The 19,643-nt window shown below is 39.5% G+C and overlaps 1 protein-coding gene across 1 annotated transcript in view; it reads left to right on the top strand.

The window, feature by feature from the left end:
• The window catches only part of Elp2 (elongator complex protein 2), a 273,780-nt gene that overhangs the window by 230,884 nt on the left and 23,253 nt on the right, over window positions 1-19,643 (top strand). The window contains exon 11 of the mRNA XM_068226276.1: window positions 4,328-4,658. Within this exon, the coding sequence (XP_068082377.1) occupies window positions 4,328-4,658 (331 nt within the window). The remainder of the gene's footprint in view (window positions 1-4,327; window positions 4,659-19,643) is intronic.

Here is a 19,643-nt window from a genome sequence, read left to right as displayed (position 1 = left end):
AACGTTGTAACTGTTCGCTCTCCTAAGCTTCTCATTAGAGGAGACGAAAGTTAATACCTGGGGACACATGAATGTAAATCTAAACTATATGTGGCTTGCCCGCAACTTGCCACGCAAATAGAATTATCATTCCATGGTTTCCCATTTCTCTATGTAATGTTTGGGAAAGCAATTTATATTTACTAGCATAGAGACTTATACTTAAATCACAGGGGTAGGATTTTAAATACTTAACCATTAAGTATCGCTTAAGAAAGAAAATTAACACAATATAAAATACCAATGAATTTATTATTAAAAAAAAAAATGAGATTAATCGGAAAAGTTCCTTTAAGCCTGGAGGGATTTAAGAATTTATGTTACTGAAATTAACTGTTGCATGATTTATCTAATTGAAACTCACCAATTGCAGCTTCCGTTGAGGTTGTCTATTTCCGTGGTTACTCGTTCCCCTCTTCTTGTTGTAGAATTGGCTCCATGGACATCCTTCCTTCCTTCTGTGATGTGATTTTGGCTATCTGGACTAGCACTCCCTAATTGCCTAGTCTTTATATTAGACATTGGCCCTATACTTGTGAAAATTGATCAGTGTTGATCGTAGGAGGAGAAAATTCAGAGATATGAATTTTTCCATGTTAGCAGAAAACTCAATCCAACTTAGCTAATCTACTGATACTATACAGACTTGTACCAAATGCCATGGACTTGAACTAAACGTAGTTCTTCGTCCAGAATAATTACTGAATATCTCACAAGCCGTAAGCTTGTTTCGTCTCACGCAGATCCGACAGGATCACAGCAGCTGTGTACTGTGTCGAAGCGACAACACGCTGTACGAAAATAACTATGTCTCGAAGCGAGCACTCACTGTCTCAAAAATCAAGAAAGTAGTTGGCGTTCTGGTAGTGATGTGTGAGTGTCGGAGATTGCTCCGCGCTAGATAATACACTGACTGACAGAGCAAATGCAACACCAAGAAGGAGTGGTCAGAACTTTATGCCAATTGCAGGGTAGACTGACGTCACTGAGGTATGCTCATGATGTGAAATGCACCGCTGTGCTGCGCACGTAGCGAACGATAAATGGGACACGGCGTTGGCGAATGGCCCACTTCGTACCGTGATTTCTCAGCCGACAGTCATTGTAGAACGTGTTGTCGTGTGCCACAGGACACGTGTATAGCTAAGAATGCCAGGCCGCCGTCAACGGAGGCATTTCCAGCAGACAGACGACTTTACGAGGGGTATGGTGATCGGGCTAAGAAGGGCAGGTTGGTCGCTTCGTCAAATCGCAGCCGATACCCATAGGGATGTGTCCACGGTGCAGCGCCTGTGGCGAAGATGGTTGGCGCAGGGACATGTGGCACGTGCGAGGGGTCCAGGCGCAGCCCGAGTGACGTCAGCACGCGAGGATCGGCGCATCCGCCGCCAAGCGGTGGCAGCCCCGCACGCCACATCAACTGCCATTCTTCAGCATGTGCAAGACACCCTGGCTGTTCCAATATCGACCAGAACAATTTCCCGTCGATTGGTTGAAGGAGGCCTGCACTCCCGGCGTCCGCTCAGAAGACTACCATTGACTCCACAGCATAGACGTGCACGCCTGGCATGGTGCCGGGCTAGAGCGACTTGGATGAGGGAATGGCGGAACGTCGTGTTTTCCGATGAGTCACGCTTCTGTTCTGTCAGTGATAGTCACCGCAGATGAGTGTGGCGTCGGCGTGGAGAAAGGTCAAATCCGGCAGTAACTGTGGAGCGCCCTACCACTAGACAACGCGGCATCATGGTTTGGGGCGCTATTGCGTATGATTCCACGTCACCTCTAGTGCGTATTCAAGGCACGTTAAATGCCCACCGCTACGTGCAGCATGTGCTGCGGCCGGTGGCACTCCCGTACCTTCAGGGGCTGCCCAATGCTCCGTTTCAGCAGGATAATGCCCGCCCACACACTGCTCGCATCTCCCAACAGGCTCTACGAGGTGTACAGATGCTTCCGTGGCCAGCGTACTCTCCGGATCTCTCACCAATCGAACACGTGTGGGATCTCATTGGAAGGCGTTTGCAAACTCTGCCCCAGCCTCGTACGGACGACCAACTGTGGCAAATGGTTGACAGAGAATGGAGAACCATCCCTCAGGACACCATCCGCACTCTTATTGACTCTGTACCTCGACGTGTTTCTGCGTGCATCGCCGCTCGCGGTGGTCCTACATCCTACTGAGTCGATGCCGTGCGCATTGTGTAACCTGCATATCGGTTTGAAATAAACATCAATTATTCATCCGTGCCATCTCTGTTTTTTCCCCAACTTTCATCCCTTTCGAACCACTCCTCCTTGGTGTTGCATTGTCACTGTCAGTCAGTGTATATCACCGGGCTCTCCCCACTCTTGATAACAGCTTGATACCAAATCACAATATAACGAAGCATCTGATTCGTAGATCGCGTTATTATCTCCCTCTCTTCTTTCTTCACAAGTAACCAGTAGGCGTGGCGATGATGTAGTCTGCTGGCTAGCCTTGCACGCAGATTGCTGTATAGTACATTGCTCATGAGTTTAACCCAGTGACTCATGCAACTTCCCCGCTTCAAGAATAACTTTTCCGTGTACACAAGTATGAGATGAAATGACAACAACTCTGTCTCAACATTGACCATATTTACAGTACATAATGAATTCCTATCCTACATAATCTAATAATTTAAATAATAAATGATGTTCTAATATTTACAGTATGATTCCAAAAGCCTTATTTACAAATGATTGAAATTAAAATAAATATGTCATATGAATAATTGCCGATGGCGGATAATCTTGATATAGAGTGATATCGCGTAAAAGTATGGCTGCAGAAGCCTGGACGGTTACAGCGTAAGATACAAAAACCTTACACATCTTTGTGTGGAGATCTACTACCTTTATTTACTTGCACTATATACAGGTGATACAAAGTCATTTCGAACAGCTGTTAGAAATGACCATCCCCAGCCTCGATGCAGACATGACAATGTCACCGTAAGTCTGGCATATTAAGTCAAAAAACTCTGGCGCCATATTAACGTTCAGAGAGGATTCTAGCTAGCAGCTCAGCATCTATAGGTGTCTTGTTCCTAAGGCTATTCACGTGACCCTACAAGAAGCAATCAAGTGGGTTCAAATCAGGTGAAAGACCTGGCCATGCAACAGCATCTCCTCCTCTTATCCACTTGTTAGGGATGTCTTAAGGTGTTGACAAGCAGCATGTGAAAAGTGGTCTGAAGGCACATCATGTTGAATCCCCATGCATTGACGAACCAGCAGTCTACGATAAATTGCTTTGGCATATAAGGTGCGGCTAAGCTGCTCGCAGACCAGGGTTCCCTGTCTCAGATTGATACTTATACCCATCCCCAGTATCCCTAAAAATCTGCATCATCATGGAAACACCCTTTATAACTGTAGGTTTAATTGTTTTATCAAGTAATATATTAGAAATGGGTCTTCTTCTTCTTAAGACACCGTTTCCCTACAAAGGCTAGCAATCCAGTTGCTTATGATTGCTCATGAAACAGTGGCCCCAAAGATTTCAATAGAAATTTGTCCATACAGTGAGCACACATTTTTAAGCCAGGAAATTTTCCGTGTCCTCACAGCTCTGAGTTGGTGCAGTTCATATCATTCACCTCTCATGATGTGCCTAATGTACTTAAGCTTTTGCTCCTTGATGAATGTTAGAGGCTCATTTTTATTGTTTACCAAGTTGAGGACATCCTCATTGGTCTTTCTTTCTACCCAGGATATTCGGAGCATTCCTCTGTACAGGTACATTAGAAAGCTTCAATCTGCCTCTCCAGCATACAGGTGAGCATCCAACCTCTGAAACCATACAGAAGAACAAGAAAAACATAGCATCACAACATTCAAACTCGGGAGTACATTGTTATAATATATTCATTTTTGAAAACTATTTTGCATCTTAGGAGATGCTGGGAATTGAACCCAGGGCCCCTTGGACCAGAGGCCAGCATGTTGACTGTTTAGCCGGACAAAGTAAACTCGTGTCCTCATCCTGAGTTGGTGCAGCTCTTTTCAAGCACACTCCAAATGGATGGTGAGCTGCATGTACCATTTGAACTACATACCTTCCCTCCTACCATTCTTAAATTTCTGGCAGTACTGTGAATCAAAGCCTGGTCTCAAAGGACAACAGCTAATAAAGTGCACCGTAATGCTACGGAGGTGGACCATTTCTTAAAGCAGAAATAATGTACTGAGATTATATTTTATAATGAAAATGATTTCAGGTTTAAAAAATGGCAGCTAAGCAGTGTTCTTATTTGTTTTTTAGGTGATTCATTTGAGCTGGTAGTATCTACAGACCAGGATAATGGAGTACATGGCCGTATTATTTGGACTTGCAGCTGGAGTCATGATTCTCAATATTTTGCTACTGGATCTCGAGAGGGAAAAGTGGTGATTTGGCCTTGCAGCATAGGTCCACCAGTGTGCTCATCCCTTGTGGAACTGAAAGGCCAGTCAGTAACAGCAGTTGCATTTGCACCATCTTTTATTGCTGATAAATATGTTCTTGCTGTGGGATTAGAATGTGGCACAATTTCCATTTATACTTGGCACCCAGATTCCAAGGAATGGTCTGAGCTCATACAGCTAGATAATGAGTATCCTTTCATTAATAATTTATCACAGTTGATAATTATATGTGATTTGTTTATACAGTAAGTTTTCTTTTACCTTTTTCGTACTTACACCAAAAGTTATTTGAAAACTTCCACACTACAATAGCCAGTTCTCCAGTCTTGTCTTAGCATTCTGTATATGTTCTGCTAGTTTGAATCACAGAAATGAAGACACATCAAATGAAAATGTGCTTATGATATGCAGCCACATACCTATGAGTATGTTGTATAAGAGTGAGAGGTAATAAATTTGTTTTGCGAACCAGGGACGGATGTAGGCTCTCTGACGCCCGGGATAACATTGTAATTCGCCCACGCCCCCTCCTCTCTGGCTTATTGCCACAATGACAAAGTATGATGTCTAAAATGAACAAAAACAATTGTGGTTATACAAAGTTCTTTTATTAATGAGCAGGAGAACAGGTAGAGTACGAATTAATTTTTAAAAAAAATACTATTTGTTCGGGGCATCGACCTATAGAGATCTTTTGCCCTTACTTGCAACATGTGATACGAACCTGTGTGTAATTGGAATGGAGGAAGTGTAGAGTGTTGAATGTAAGGAAAGGAACGTTAAGGACGACACAAACACCAGTCCCCAGGCCAGGGATATTAATCATTTACAATTAAAAACCCTTGACCCAGCCAGGAATCGAACGTGGGGCTGCCGGGTGACAAACGGACGCGTTGCCCCCTACACCGCGGTGCCGGACAATTAAATCATTAATACATATGTAAATTCAAAAAATCGAGGCCTAGGGCTAACTTAAAAGTCAACTTTACCAATCAGTATTTTTAAACAATGCAAAATATTTCATGTTAAATAAAAAATGTAGACTTACAAAGTCAAGTCTAGTTTTATTTTGACATATCACGAATTTCTGAACATAAGCATTCAGTTAGTGGAAAAATAAATAATGCCTCAAGTTCACTTAATGCCTTAGATAAATTTAATTCCTAAATATAAACAGTATGAAGTTTCCTTTGCGTAGATGTTTCAACTAAAAATAAAAAAAATAAAATTATACCTGCACATTAACAAAGAAACAGTTAAAAGAAAGATAATTTCACAGTAATTTTATTAACATTCTTTAAAGCAAAATATTTGAAAAAATTAAATCTTGACATATTTAGTGAAACAAAGAAGCAATATGAAAAAATTGTAACCTAAAACTTAATTTTACAAGCTTGTTTTTCTGCAAATGTTTTCATAATAATAATAATAATAATAATAATAATAATAATAATAATAATAATAATAATTCTGAATCAGTGTCAGCGCTACCCTCTCCCGGTCTGTACACTCCAAAGACCTCAAGTTGCCTATTATCTTTAGAGAAGAGCCTTACACCCAGAATTTCATGTTTTTCATCCGTAACTTTTTCGTAGCTTACAAATTCTTCTTTCACCAGAATTAATAATCCCCCTCCTACCATTCCTATCCTATCTCTACGATACACACTCCAGTTCCGTGAGAATATGTCTGCATCCATTATATCATTTCTTTGTTGACCATCCTTTTCTTTTTTCTGTTTCTGTACCTCTTTGAACTGAGGATCCAAATTGAGACTTTCGGGTATGGTCTTAGCTTCCAAGAGTATATCACTTACAGTTGTAGTGTTCATTGAAGTTTCTTGAAACTCCTCGATAAGTTGGTTGATATGGTTAGTCTGTGATGATATCTTCTTGTTTGCAAAATTTTGTTTACAGTATCAATTCGTGTTAGCTGCTTGAACCAAAAACAAAAAGCTGTAATAAATTAAAAAGTACTGACATTTTTCAAAAGGTTTGTATGTTCTGCTTTCATGTCAAGGGTGGATGTCTTACTAGATACGAGGATTGGGGCAAAAGTCATGGCAACTATTTTTTTTCTTGTAGATATGTGGACGGATTACAAACATATATGTGTCGTGTGGAAGTTCTGCAGGCATAGTGTGTATGCAGAACAACAGATGGCTCTGTGATAGCTGGTAGTAGTGCAGCGAGGGCTGTGAAATCAGTCAGTTGGTGAGTGTCGTGCGAGATGGAAGTAACCCGTGTTGAGCAGCGTGCTTACATCAAAATAGCCGTTCTCCGAGGGAGAAATGAGATGGAATGTCACAGTTAATTAGTGGAAGCCCTTGGAAATAATGCCTTATCATACCGTACAGTAGCGCAGTGGGTAGGAAAGTTTCAGCAAGGACGTGTGTCGACCAGTGATTAGCAACGTTTGGGACGACCTGTCAGTGTGCAGACCGACGTGGCTCGTGCCGTCATCGAGCAGCTCCTAGATGAAGACAGACGATGGACGCTACTGGAGTTAGAGAGGGCAAGTGGCATCAAGAAACGCACCGCCCACAGGATATTGCGTAATGAGCTGCAACTGTGCAAATTCGCATCGCGGTGGATGCCGTATGCACTGACAGAAGTTCAAAGGTGGGTACACTATGCAATATGCTCCGACCACCTTGCATGCTGGCAACTGGACGGCGATCAATTCTTGTCACGAATAATCGCCATTGATGAATTTTGGGCCAAGGCATGCAAACCAGAACTGAAACGTCAGTCCGCGGAGTGGTGACATGCTGGATCACCAAGGAGACAGATGGTCTGTTAGAATTCTTCCCCAGTCAAATTGATGGTGATTGTCGTGTATGACGTCAGGGGTGTCATTGTTTGCCACTTTGTTCCACATAGCAGAACAGTGACCGCACAGTACTACAGGGACTTCCTAGTGCGACAGGTATGACGTGGCGTTTGGGAGAAACGTCCGGATCTTGTGAACAGTGCAATAATCCTGCATGACAGTGCAAAACCACATAAAGCAGAGTGTGTAGGGCAGCTACTGCGACATTGGGGACAGGAAGAATTGGGACATCCACCGTACTCTCCTGACATTTCGCCCAGTGACTTTGATCTTATTCGAAAGATTAAGGAACCACTACGTGGTAGGTGGTTTGCAACACGAGAGGACATTGCTAATGCTGTGCGCCAACAGGTGACCCGATTCACACATGGTGCGGCAAATGCTGAGGCAGATGGTATTCAGCGCCTCCCACATCATTGGCAGCGTGTGGTGTCAGCAGCAAGGGACTACTTTGAGGGTCTTAAGGCCCAGATATGTCGCGTCAACTTTATGTGTACTGTGTTGTCATTCTTTTGCACCGGGAAGGCCATATTGCCCTGTACACTACCGTAATAAATTAGTGTGTTACGATATTTCAGTGCTATTCATTGTCCACACATGTAGTTAATACGTTGTCCTTTTGTCTGTATACTATGTCACATTTTCCAACCGGACTGGTATCTTCAAGAAAAAAATAGTTGCCATGACTTTTGCCCCAACCCTCATATAAGCGCATTTAAAGCATTGATTATCTCTTTGAGATGTTGATACACAACTGTTTCAGCTTCCCTCTTTGTTGACCATCTAGTAAAACTTTGTAGCTTAAGCACATACGTCAGCATAGCATCCCATCTGTTAGTAGATGGTACATGAATGAAAAGAGACAGTTTAGTATTCGAAAGTAAGTTTCTCTGTTGCGCTACACACTTGTCGCGTTTACTCCAACCAAATTTAATGTGCAGTGCATGGCACGAAGTATGCTAAGTTTATTTCCTGCAAACGAGATTGAACACCTTTGCTCTTTCCAGCCATGTTAGCACCATTGTCGTAAGATTGGCCTCGACTATTTTTAAACTCCAACCCATCACTTTTTATTTTCTGCAATATTACTTCAGAAAGTAATCATTAGAAAGTAAGTGAACCTTTCACAAATCTCTGCACCACTTCCATTGAATTTTACATATTTTTAAATTTGCGACATCTCCTCAAAATGACTTACATCAGGAGTGCAGTCAAACTTGATCCATTGTTGGATGCGCTACTGAGTGGTTGGCTCTTCCGAGAGCTGTGTATTATCTTAGTGATAAAGCAGTTAATAGTTAGCAAATATAAATAAATTTTGTATGTGTGTGATACATTTAGTTCCACAAATATTGATGTTTAGTGTTTGTTTGTAATAATTGAGATTGGTGATATTTATTTACATTTTTTACACTGCGTAGTTCCGTCGGTGTTCGCTAGATTACAAGTTGTAGGTTAGAATTGCGTGAAAAAAGAAATGTCATTTAAAAAAAATTATTTAAATATCGCTAGGTTCGTTGATAGAATACTTAAAGATGGAATATTAAAAAGAGTTGTAACTTCCGCGGCGGCTTTATCAGTGCAGGCAATAGATAGGGTATTTCAAATAGGAGTTCAACTGTTCCACCTATTATGAAGGTAATCATTTCTTTAAATAAAGTGATACTGTTGTAAATTATGTTTGAAGAAAGGGTTTCAAAAAAATAATACAGTTTTTCACTGGTGAAATAGTTAAGTCGTTGTATTGTTATCGATTATTGTTGCTCTTAGTATTCAAATATTGCATTGTTGGCTACAGTCATGAACAAAAGATATAGCATAGTCAAGAAAATATAAATAAAAATTAGCTTATTCCCGTATTCCAATCATTTGTAGTTCTGAGTAGGTAGTTCAAATGTCCGTAATTTATACTTCGCACCCTTGATCTTTCAGTATTTCAGAGTGGTTAGCTACTAATAATCAAATTCCTATATCCCAGTAATTGCAATTCAAGTCCCTGGCGTAGTTTTGAGAGAAGTTTTTTTTTTTTGAGAAATTACTATAGACAACATCTTATTTTTCAGACAACCTCATATTTTTCAGGATTTAAAGACACTTTTATTCTCCGTCCCACGGAGTAGGGAAAATAATAGTAATCCACCATCTGTAATAATCACATAACCACATTAGAGTCGAGAATTGTAGTGTAGATATGGTATATCAGATAGTATCTTGCCTGTTACATTTGTGTGTATCTTTGTGTATGGTACCCCTTTTGATACTTCAGCATTTAACCAAATGATAGTTTTCATTTCTGTTAGAGCACAGTAGGATAAAATAGTACTAATGATAATCTGTCTACGCATTTAACTTTGATGGTAATCCTTGAGCAGTTCTTGCAAATTTTACATTTTAATTCCAATTTTCATTTCTGTTTGTGCTTAGTAATAATCTGTTGTAATTAGGATTTGTTAAAAAATTATTGTAGTGTACTGTCATCTTATTAGAAATTAGCACGCTTATTCTATTATTGTGAAATATTTGTGTAGTAGAAGTATTTGTAGAAACTCTCGTACTAGAATGCTGTTGTTGTAATTGGGATAGGTATAACTGCAGTTTAGAATTGCATAATTCTTGTGTATTTCTTTTGGTATTCAGTAATTAACGGCAGTTTTCATCTTGTTAGGCTGTTGTAAGATAAAAATATAGTACGACTAAGTAGTATGACATTAAGGAGTGTGAGGGAGGAGTTGGAGAGTTTGAGGGAGATAATTAGGATTCTCTCAGAGGAGAGGAAAGAAAGCAGGCCTCCCTCAAACGATGTACTGGACACAGTGGGTGAAAACGAGGCATGGGAAGGAAAGGGGGAGGGGAATTGTAGAAGAGAGGTGGCTTAATGTTTTAAGGGGAAGAACATTGCAGGCTAAGGACTCTATTCAGGATCAGAATTCAGGATAGGTGTCTGTGAGAAATCGGTACGAGTCACTGCAGGTGGAACAATAGAGGGAAGATGCGGAACAGGGAACTGTTGCTGAGAAGTTTGGATGTAGGAGGAAAGGAGGAGGTAGAAAAAGGAAATGTAGAGTAGAGGATAGGAAAAGACAGGTAGAACAGGGTCATGGGAGAGAGAAAAGGGAGGAGGAAGTAGCTTCTGCAGCCATCAGGAAAGACAGGGGTGACCAGGAGGGGAGGGGATCGACTGAGGTGGGTAGGGTTGAGGCTCTTGTCATGGGGGATTCCATTGTTAGACAAGTGGGGAAAAGTGTGTGGAGGAAAGGAAACCAGGGTAGAGTGTTATCCAGGAATTAGGTTAAGGCAGATGTTGATGAAAATAGAAGAAAAGGAGGAGGGAAAGGAGAAGGTGGTAGTGTTTCACATTGGTACCAACAACATAAGTCAAGGAGGTAAAAGTACCAACATAGTTGGGGATGTGTGGGATCTGGTAAATGCAGCACGGATGAAGTTAAAGGAAGCGGAGATTGTTATCAGTGGAATACTGTGTAGGAGAGATACTGACTGGAAGGTGACCGGGGATTTAAACGAGTCTACGGAGTGGGTATGTGGGAAACTGGGAGTGAGATTTCTAGATAATAATGGGTGGGTAGGAAATAGGAATCTGCGCTCAGATGGCCTTCACTTAAACTGCAGTGGTACGTAGAAAATTTGTTTAGAATGGTTATATGGAGGCACATTCAGGGATACGCGTGGTGAACTCGCCCGGTTATTTATAGTTTTGGAGGTGAATATGTTAGAGTGCATACCTTTGATATCAGGACTATGAATTGTGTAACTGTCTTCCTTTGCAGTATCCTTAGTTGGTAATTTATGTGGTACAAGACTTTAATGAAACTAACAAACTATACCTGTAACCAAATAAAGAGAAAAGATAAAAATTTGAAGGGATTTTGCTGACCTGTTTAGTGCTTTTATATTGGATGTGCTTTATTTTATTATATTCAAGAACTAAAAAGCAGGTCTCTTTAGCTTCTTGAGCTTGACTTAGGAGCTAAGTAGACTTCCCCCTTCAAAGCAAGCCTTTTCTCAAAATGCAGATGTGTAATGTAGGTTTTATGTTTAAACATTCATAACTCTGTGACCATTGGAGATAATAGTCTGAAATAAAAACAGGTGAGATTTCACCTGTTACAAGTTGTATTGCTTGAAACAAATTCTTGGGTGAAATTATCTTTACATTTTTCTGTATGGGAGTGAAAGCTAAATAGACTCAGGCTGTCTTATTCATAAGTTGGAGAAATGGGCTTTCCAGCATTTTTCCTTGAGAAATAGTTATGTCTCTGTTAGAAAAAAATTCCCATTAGAATGTACAATGTCAGTAGTATTCAGATTTCATTTGCATTGGTGGGTGTCCACCTGTGCCCGTTCTGCTGTTTACCCACCCCGGACAGAAGACATTGGCACCCTTTAAACATATACTTTTTAAAGTATACAGGTACATCTTTTATTTCAATGAAAATCAAATGGTTTTAAATAAAATTATAATAGAAACATCCTATTTAGAAAAGAATATGTTTATTGTGAGCCTCCGTTGCTCAGGTGGCAGCGCGCCAGCTTCTCACTGCTGGATACCGTGGTTCAAATCCCAGTCACTCCATGTGAGATTTGTGCTGGACGAAGCAGAGGCAGGACAGGTTTTTCTTTGGGTACTCCAGTTTTCCCTGTCATCTTTCACTCCAGCAACACTCTCCACTATCATTTCATTTCATCTGTCAGTCATTAATCATTTCCCCAGAGGAGTGCAACAGGCCTCGGCAGCCGGCACAATTCCTATCCTCGCCGCAAGTTGGAGGCTTCATTCATTCCATCCCTGATCCGGTCATTGACTGGAAAACAGGTTGTAGATTTTCATGTTGATTGCATTATCATATATGCTATAAAACTAAACAAATGTAACATCAATTGACCCATCCAATTTCATTTAAACTTTTTTCACAAGTTGCTGTACGTCGCACTGACACAGATAGGTCTTATAGCAACGATGGGACAGGAAAGGGCTAGGAGTGAGAAGGAAGCAGCTGTGGCATTAATTAAGGTACAGCCCCAGCATTCTCCTGGTGTGAAAATGAGAAACCATGGAAAACCATCTTCAGGGCTGTCGACAGTGGGGATTGAACCCACTATCCCCCGAATACTTGATACTGGCCACACTTAAGCATCTGCAGTTATTGAGCTCGGTCATTTAAACTCAGTGGAGGTGATTTGAGTGTGCAGTATAGCAGTATATCTTAAAATGTTTAAATTGAGATTAATATAGAAGTTTCTAGATTTTATTTAGCCGTACATGCAGGGCCATTGAAAAAGAATACCCATACTCCATTAGTAGACTACAGTGTAAATATAAAGTCACTGAATCTAAACTACACTCTTTTGAGTCTCTACTATGAATGAAAATAATCTGAGCTAAACTGTTATAACAGTAAATTTTTAAATAAATTGCTGCATTTTCTTAGTGCTCACATCTGAATCACCTCCATCCACTGGTTAAAGCAGCACTCAAATGTTCCCCATCACTGAGGGATTAATAATTCTTTGAGCAGCTGTATCTATAATTTTACAACAGTTTAATCTTTGACTCAGTTCTAACTTTGATTTTTGGGCTTAAATGTGATTTTTAGAAATTTCATAGTCTTTTAAAGTTTCAACAAGGTGCTTCCAACTTTATAAACCCTCTTTTGTAAGGAAACTGGCCACACAGCCAATTTTTTTGTTAACAAAAGCAGTATATGCAGTTTTTTGAAATAGAGTATTCTTGCCAGTCTCCTGCAACTTGCTCTCCATACTTTAACATATATGTATAATAACATGCGCTAAATTTTCTACCAGTATCATTGGAAGCAAATTTGCCTTATCTAAAGAATTCTTTTGGCATCTCCTAAAATTGTGTTAATATATATTTTAATCAAAAATTTAAAATTTTAAAATTATTTTGCCAAAATCTCTGTACACACTGCAAGTGATAAGAGTTTCTGAGGCCAAACTCAGTTGAGGACTTTATGAAGATCAAATGAATGATCGTGAAATGAAATTGGGTATAGAGTTTGAAGGAATCTGTTATAGTCTATGAATAGGTACTGTCCTAGCATTTTCCTGGAAGTGAAGATGGGGAAACCATAGTAAACCATTTTCAGGACAGTTGACGGTGGGCATTCGAACCAACTCGCCTCCCAATTGCAGAGCTTGGCTCCATAGCTGTAGCATGTTAACACATGCAGCCACTCCATTCGGTGAGGATTTAACCTCACCAAGGAAGCTAATTGTTGCCCTGTTCTATAAACTCGTGCCAGTTGCAGTGTGTACAGAGATTTTCGCAAAATAATTTTAAAATTTTTAATTTGTTATTAAAATATATATTAATACATGGAGCACAAGACAATATTTTAAAATCCTTCCTGTTGGATTGTGCTATATTTCTGTATTAATCTCTTTGTAAATGTACAAAACTACGGGCTAAAATATAAACCCGCATAAATGAAAATAAAAATATGATTTTTTTCTGACAATATTCGTAGTGATTCTTAGGGACTGCCGTGGTCCCATCATAAAAATATTCTGCTGGGACCAGCGGACCCATGTAGTGGTCCGGGAAATTTTCCCTCATATTTATAGGAAATACTTTAACTTAGATATTTTCAGGTCATTCCTGCTTCAACAGTTGGCAAGACAGTATCTGCGCTAATATAAGATCATTGTTCTTATTTTATGTCATATGCATCGTGTGCTTTTATGTGATTGTTGTTATAGGATGGCATTTCAGTGTGTAACAGGTATTTTGTGGTACTGTGATCATAAAAGTGTCTGTGAGAGTTCCACGAGAATAGCTGAAATTGTAAAGAAAATGTTACCAGGTATGGATAGGGACCACAATGGTCTCATCAAAAAAATGGTGCGCTGGGACCAGTGATCTGGGCAATATTATTATTCCCACTGCAGATGTACCAGACTTGCCGCAGGGAGCACAGTGGTCCGGAGCTTAAGTCTTTTCCATTTAGCAGCAGTCTTCTGGTCTCCAAGAAACAATACATTCAGTGTTGACTAAGCGGTCCGTGCGGACCGTCATGGCCTGACAGCAAATTCAGCCGACGGTCCCAACAGATCACTCTGGTGCTCAGTGTATTAAACAAATTTATGATAACTTTAAAAATGTATCTATCAAACTGAATGGCTCAATATATATATAGATGTACTTGCCTTTAAAAATTAACAAACCATATTGAACTTCACAATTACAAAATATTTTTCTATGAACTCAAATAGCCTCTACATAATATTAACTTGCACTTGTTATCACCACCAATGTATTAGCAAGAATTATGTTATAGTGTTACAAAACCGCCCTTTTATTATTAGAGGATATAAACAAGTTTGGCATGCATGTGTGACTATAACTGCCTCTCTAGTCATTGCTTCCTGGAAAAATGTAAAGGCCTTGAATTGTACCCTCAACCCAGACTTCCCATTATACTATAATCCTAAAATTTTGAATTCTCAGTTTACTCTTTACTAGCAATTTTGGTTTGAAAAGTTTTATAATTTCGGCGTAACAGGGAAATATTTTATGTTTGCAACTCAGTTCAAGGGCGGAGGAGGAGAAAATCTTGGCCTTTTTGTGCCAATTATCCATACCGCCATCTAATGTAAGATTAAGGAAAAGGGCAAATTGTAGCTATATTGAGAACTATTTTTTTAAAGTTAGGAGTATCATTTATGTACATTTCATTTGTTATTCAATTAAATGTGCCACCCTTTTTTTTAATGGTTGTTTTCTCAGAATTAAATGGGTATTTAAGCTATCAATATTTTGTCACATTCACAGCCAAAATACCACCCTTTTGATTTGCTGCCCCGGCCAAATGTCCGGGTTGTCTGCTCTTAGAGAGAACCTTGGTGTCCACTTGCTCAACCTTGATTTTCTAAGATTACCTCTAGTGAAAGTATTTGAATATTTCTTTCAGCACTCTCAATGTATCGAGAACTGTGAAGAATCGAATTCTGAACGTTTTGATTTTGAATACTCCCATCACTACTTGTGATCTGTTGTTGTTTGTCTTGACATCATTGTGTTAATGTTTTAAGTTTTGGTCACCATTCCAGTCATGGTGGATCATGTGGATCCTCTGTTAACGCAGTGAACAGAACTGCCGTCCATTTACAGCAGTGCTGTGGGCGGCCCATAAGGGGTACTGCCGTTCATTTACGTTCTCACAGTTTGTGCCTGAACAGCACTGCTCTCTTCTCACATTTTATGTTGAATGTTTGAAATTGTTGCCTGACATCTTACCGGTGGCATTTTTGGTCCATGTTGGAAAATATATGACGTGTTCAGCCAACTCTCTTCCTTGTTTTCATAACATAAAATGATTTCTGTGAGATGATGATGCTTTGTCCTAGAATTTGCAGTCATGTAACCTAACTTATTACATGATTGTGCTACGAATTATCATAGCGCCTGAGAACTCTTCTATTGTTTCCCATGAGTGCAGTGCACAAAACTGTTCTTTGACAATACACATTATTTTTCTTTTCCGTAATCTCTGGTCCTCATAGAAAGAAACACTTTCTAATAGTAAAAAAATACGCTTGGTAAATGGTGGGATTAAGTCAAGGTTGCAGTCTTTTTCCTTAAGTTATAAGTAATATTTTGACTAATGGGAAGTCTGACGATGAAAGTGACAGTGCTTGGAACCAAAAAGATATTTAAAAAAATATGCAAAAGTTGAAATCTACAGTAGAAAGACAGCTGGGATTGATAAGATTTCTGAAGATATATTAAAGGCTATGGGCCATATCTGAAATACTTATTTGACTACTGTTTGCATGAAGGAGTGATGCCAAATGAATGGAGAGTTGCAATAGTAGCCCCATTGTATAAGTGAATGGGTGACAAACATAAAGCGGATAATACACATTTGATGTTTGTAAGCTCTGGGAAAGCATTCTTTCTGATTATATTAGTCACGTTTGCAAAATTACTTACTGGTTTGTTAGAAGGCAGTTTGGGCTTAGGATTATTCCAGCGAAGCTCAGCTTGTAGGATTCCAGCAAGATATCAATCAATCAGTCAATCAATCAATCAATCAATCAATCAATCAATCAATCAATCAGTCAATCACTACTGATCTGCATTTAGGGCAGTCGCCCAGGTGGCAGATTCCCTATCTGTTGTTTTCCTAGCCTTTTCTTAAATGATTGCAAAGAAATTGGAAATTTATTGAACATCTCCTTTGGTAAGTTATTCCAATCCCTAACTCCCCTTCCTATAAATGAATATTTGCCCCAATTTGTCCTCTTGAATTCCAACTTTATCTTCATATTGTGATCTTTCCTACTTTTAAAGACACCACTCAAACTTATTCGTCTACTGATGTCCTCTCACGCCATCTCTCCACTGACAGCTCGGAACATAGCAGACATTTTAGATGCAAGGGGTCAAATAGACTGTAATGCTATTGACCTATCCAAGGCTTTTGATTGGGTGGATCATGAGAGATAACTGATGAATATGAGGGCTGTTGGGACTACACAAGAGAGTCTTTGAATGGGTGGCTAAATTTCTAGAAAATAGAACTCGGAGAATTACAGTATGTGAAGTGTTATCTGTTTATAGTTAGTCCCTTATTGGACATTACAAATTTTCCAGCTAACTCATTCCTGATTGCCAGTTGTTGCATGATGTTTGTAGTTGCTGCGATGTGTACAGCTGATTATCAAATCAAATGAGGGATCAAATGGGATCAAATGAGGTGGGTAGGGTTGAGGCTCTGGCCATGGGGGATTCCATCGTTAGACATGTGGGGAAAGTGTGTGGAGGAAAGGGAACCAGGGTAGAGTGTTATCCAGGAATTAGTTTGAGGCAGATGTTGAGGAAAGTAGAAGAGAAGGAAGAGGGAAAGGAGAAGGTTGTAGTGTTTCACGTTGGTACTAACAACGTAAGGCAAGCAGGTATAAGTACCAACATAGTTGGGGATGTGTGGGATCTGGTAAATGCAGCACGGATGAAGTTTAAGGACGTGGAGATTGTTATCAGTGGAATACTGTGTAGGAGGGATACTGACTGGAAGATGATTGGGGATTTAAATGAGACTATGGAGTGGATATGTGGGGAAACTCGGAGTGAGATTTCTAGATCCTAATGGGTGGGTAGGAGACAGGGATCTGCGCTCAGATGGCCTTCACTTAAACCACAGTGGTACATATAAGTTAGGAAACTTGTTTAGAACTGTTATAGGCAGGTACATTCAGAGAAACAGGGTGGCCTAGGGAGCGGTGTTAAGTGAACAGGGAACTGGAAATCAAGTAGGGATGACATAAAAATGTTAGTGCTCAACTGTAGAAGCATTGTAAACAAAGGAATTGAATTAAGTAATTTAATAAATATATACTTACCAGATATTGTAATAGGAGTTGATCATGGCTGAGAAATGATATAATGGATGCAGAAATATTCTCACGGAACTGGAGTGTGTATCTTAGAGATAGGATATGAATGGTAGGAGGGGGAGTATTCATTCTGGTGAAAGAAGAATTTGTAAGCTACGAAAAAGTTAAGGATGAAAAACATGAAATTCTGGGTGTAAGGCTCATCTCTAAAGATAATAGACAACTTGATGTCTTTGGAGTGTACAGTCTGGTAAAGCGTAGCGCTGACGCTGATTCAGAATTATTTGATAAGATAATCAGCTAAGTTGGAAATGATATGGAAAGGAATGTGGTAGTAGCAGGTGATCTCAATTTACCAAATGTCAATTGGGAAGGCAATGCAAACTACAGGAAGCATGAAAAACAAATGGCAAATAAGTTAATATGGGAAGGGCAGCTGATTCAGAATGTGATGGAACCGACTAGAAGGAAGAATATTTTGGATGTGGTGCTGATAAAACCAGATGAGCTCCATGGAGAAACCGAAGTAATAGATGGTATTAGTGATCACGAAGCTGCTTTTGTCATAGTTAAAAATAAATGTGAAAGAAAGGAAGGTTTTAAAATTAGGACTATTAGGCATTACCATATGGCTGATAAAACAGGCATGAGGTAGTTTAAAAAAAGTAACTATGATCGCTGGAAAATGGTAAATAAAAATGTAAACAGACTCTGGGATGGGTTTAAAGCAATTGTTCAGGAATGTGAAAATAGTTTTGTACCTTTAAAGGTGGTAAGGAATGGTGAAGATCTACTATATTATAACAGAGAAGTAAAGAGACTAAGAAGGAGGTGCAGGTTGGAATGAAATAGAGTTGGAAATGGTTATGGAAGTAAGGAGAAATTGAAGGAATTTACTAGGAAATTGAATCTAGCAAAGAAGGCAGCTAAGGATAACATGATGGCAAGCATAATTGTTGGTCATACAAATTTTAGTGAAAAATGGAAGGGTATTTTAAGGCAGAAACAGGTTCAAAGAAGGACATTCCAGAAATCATTAATGAACAAGGGGAGTGTGTATGCGAGGATCTTCAAAAGGCAGAAGTATTCAGTCATCAGTATGTAAAGATTGATGGTTACAAGGATAATCTCCAGATAGGGGAGGTGAGTAATGCTAAAGAAGTATTAAAATTTACCTATGACAACAATGACATTTAGGGGCCGATGACCTCGATGTTAGGCCCCCTTAAAGAGCAAACGTCAACAATGACATTTACAGTAAGATACAAAAGTTGAAAAGCAGCTGGAATTGATAAGATTTCTGGGGATATACTAAAGGCAATGGGTTGGGATATAGTACCATATCTGAATTACTTATTTGATTATTGTTTGGTTGAAGGAGCTATAACAAATTAATGGAGAGTTGCTATAGTAGCCCCTGTGTATAAAGGAAAGGGTGATAGACATAAAGCTGAAAATTACAGGCCAGTCAGTTTGACATGCATTGAATGTAAGCTTTGGGAAAGCATTCTTTCTCATTATATTAGACATGTTTGCAAAATTCATAACTGGTTTGACAGAAGGCAGTTTGGGTTTAGGAAAGGTTATTCCACTGAAGCTCAGCTTGTAGGATTTCAGCAAGATATAGCAGATATCCGGGATTCAGGGGGCTAAATGGACTCTATTGTGATTGACCTATCTAAGGCATTTGATAGGGTAGATCATGGAAGACTAATGGCAAGAATGAGTGCTATTGAACTAGAAAAAAGAGTGACTGAATGGGTGGCTATATTTGTAGAAAATAGAACTCAGAGAATTAAAGTAGGCGAAGCTTTATCTGACCCTGTAATAATTAAGAGGGGAATTCCTCAAGGCAATATTATTGTACCTTTGTTTTCTCATATATATCAACTAGCAAGATACCCGTGCTTCGCTACGGTATTATACTGAAATTTATAATTAAATGCTTAACGTTTTATATATAATCC

The sequence above is a fragment of the Anabrus simplex genome, chromosome 2, assembly GCF_040414725.1.
Source record: "Anabrus simplex isolate iqAnaSimp1 chromosome 2, ASM4041472v1, whole genome shotgun sequence".
Classification (NCBI taxonomy): Eukaryota; Metazoa; Arthropoda; class Insecta; order Orthoptera; family Tettigoniidae; genus Anabrus; species Anabrus simplex.
This window is presented reverse-complemented; position numbering and strand designations above follow the sequence as displayed.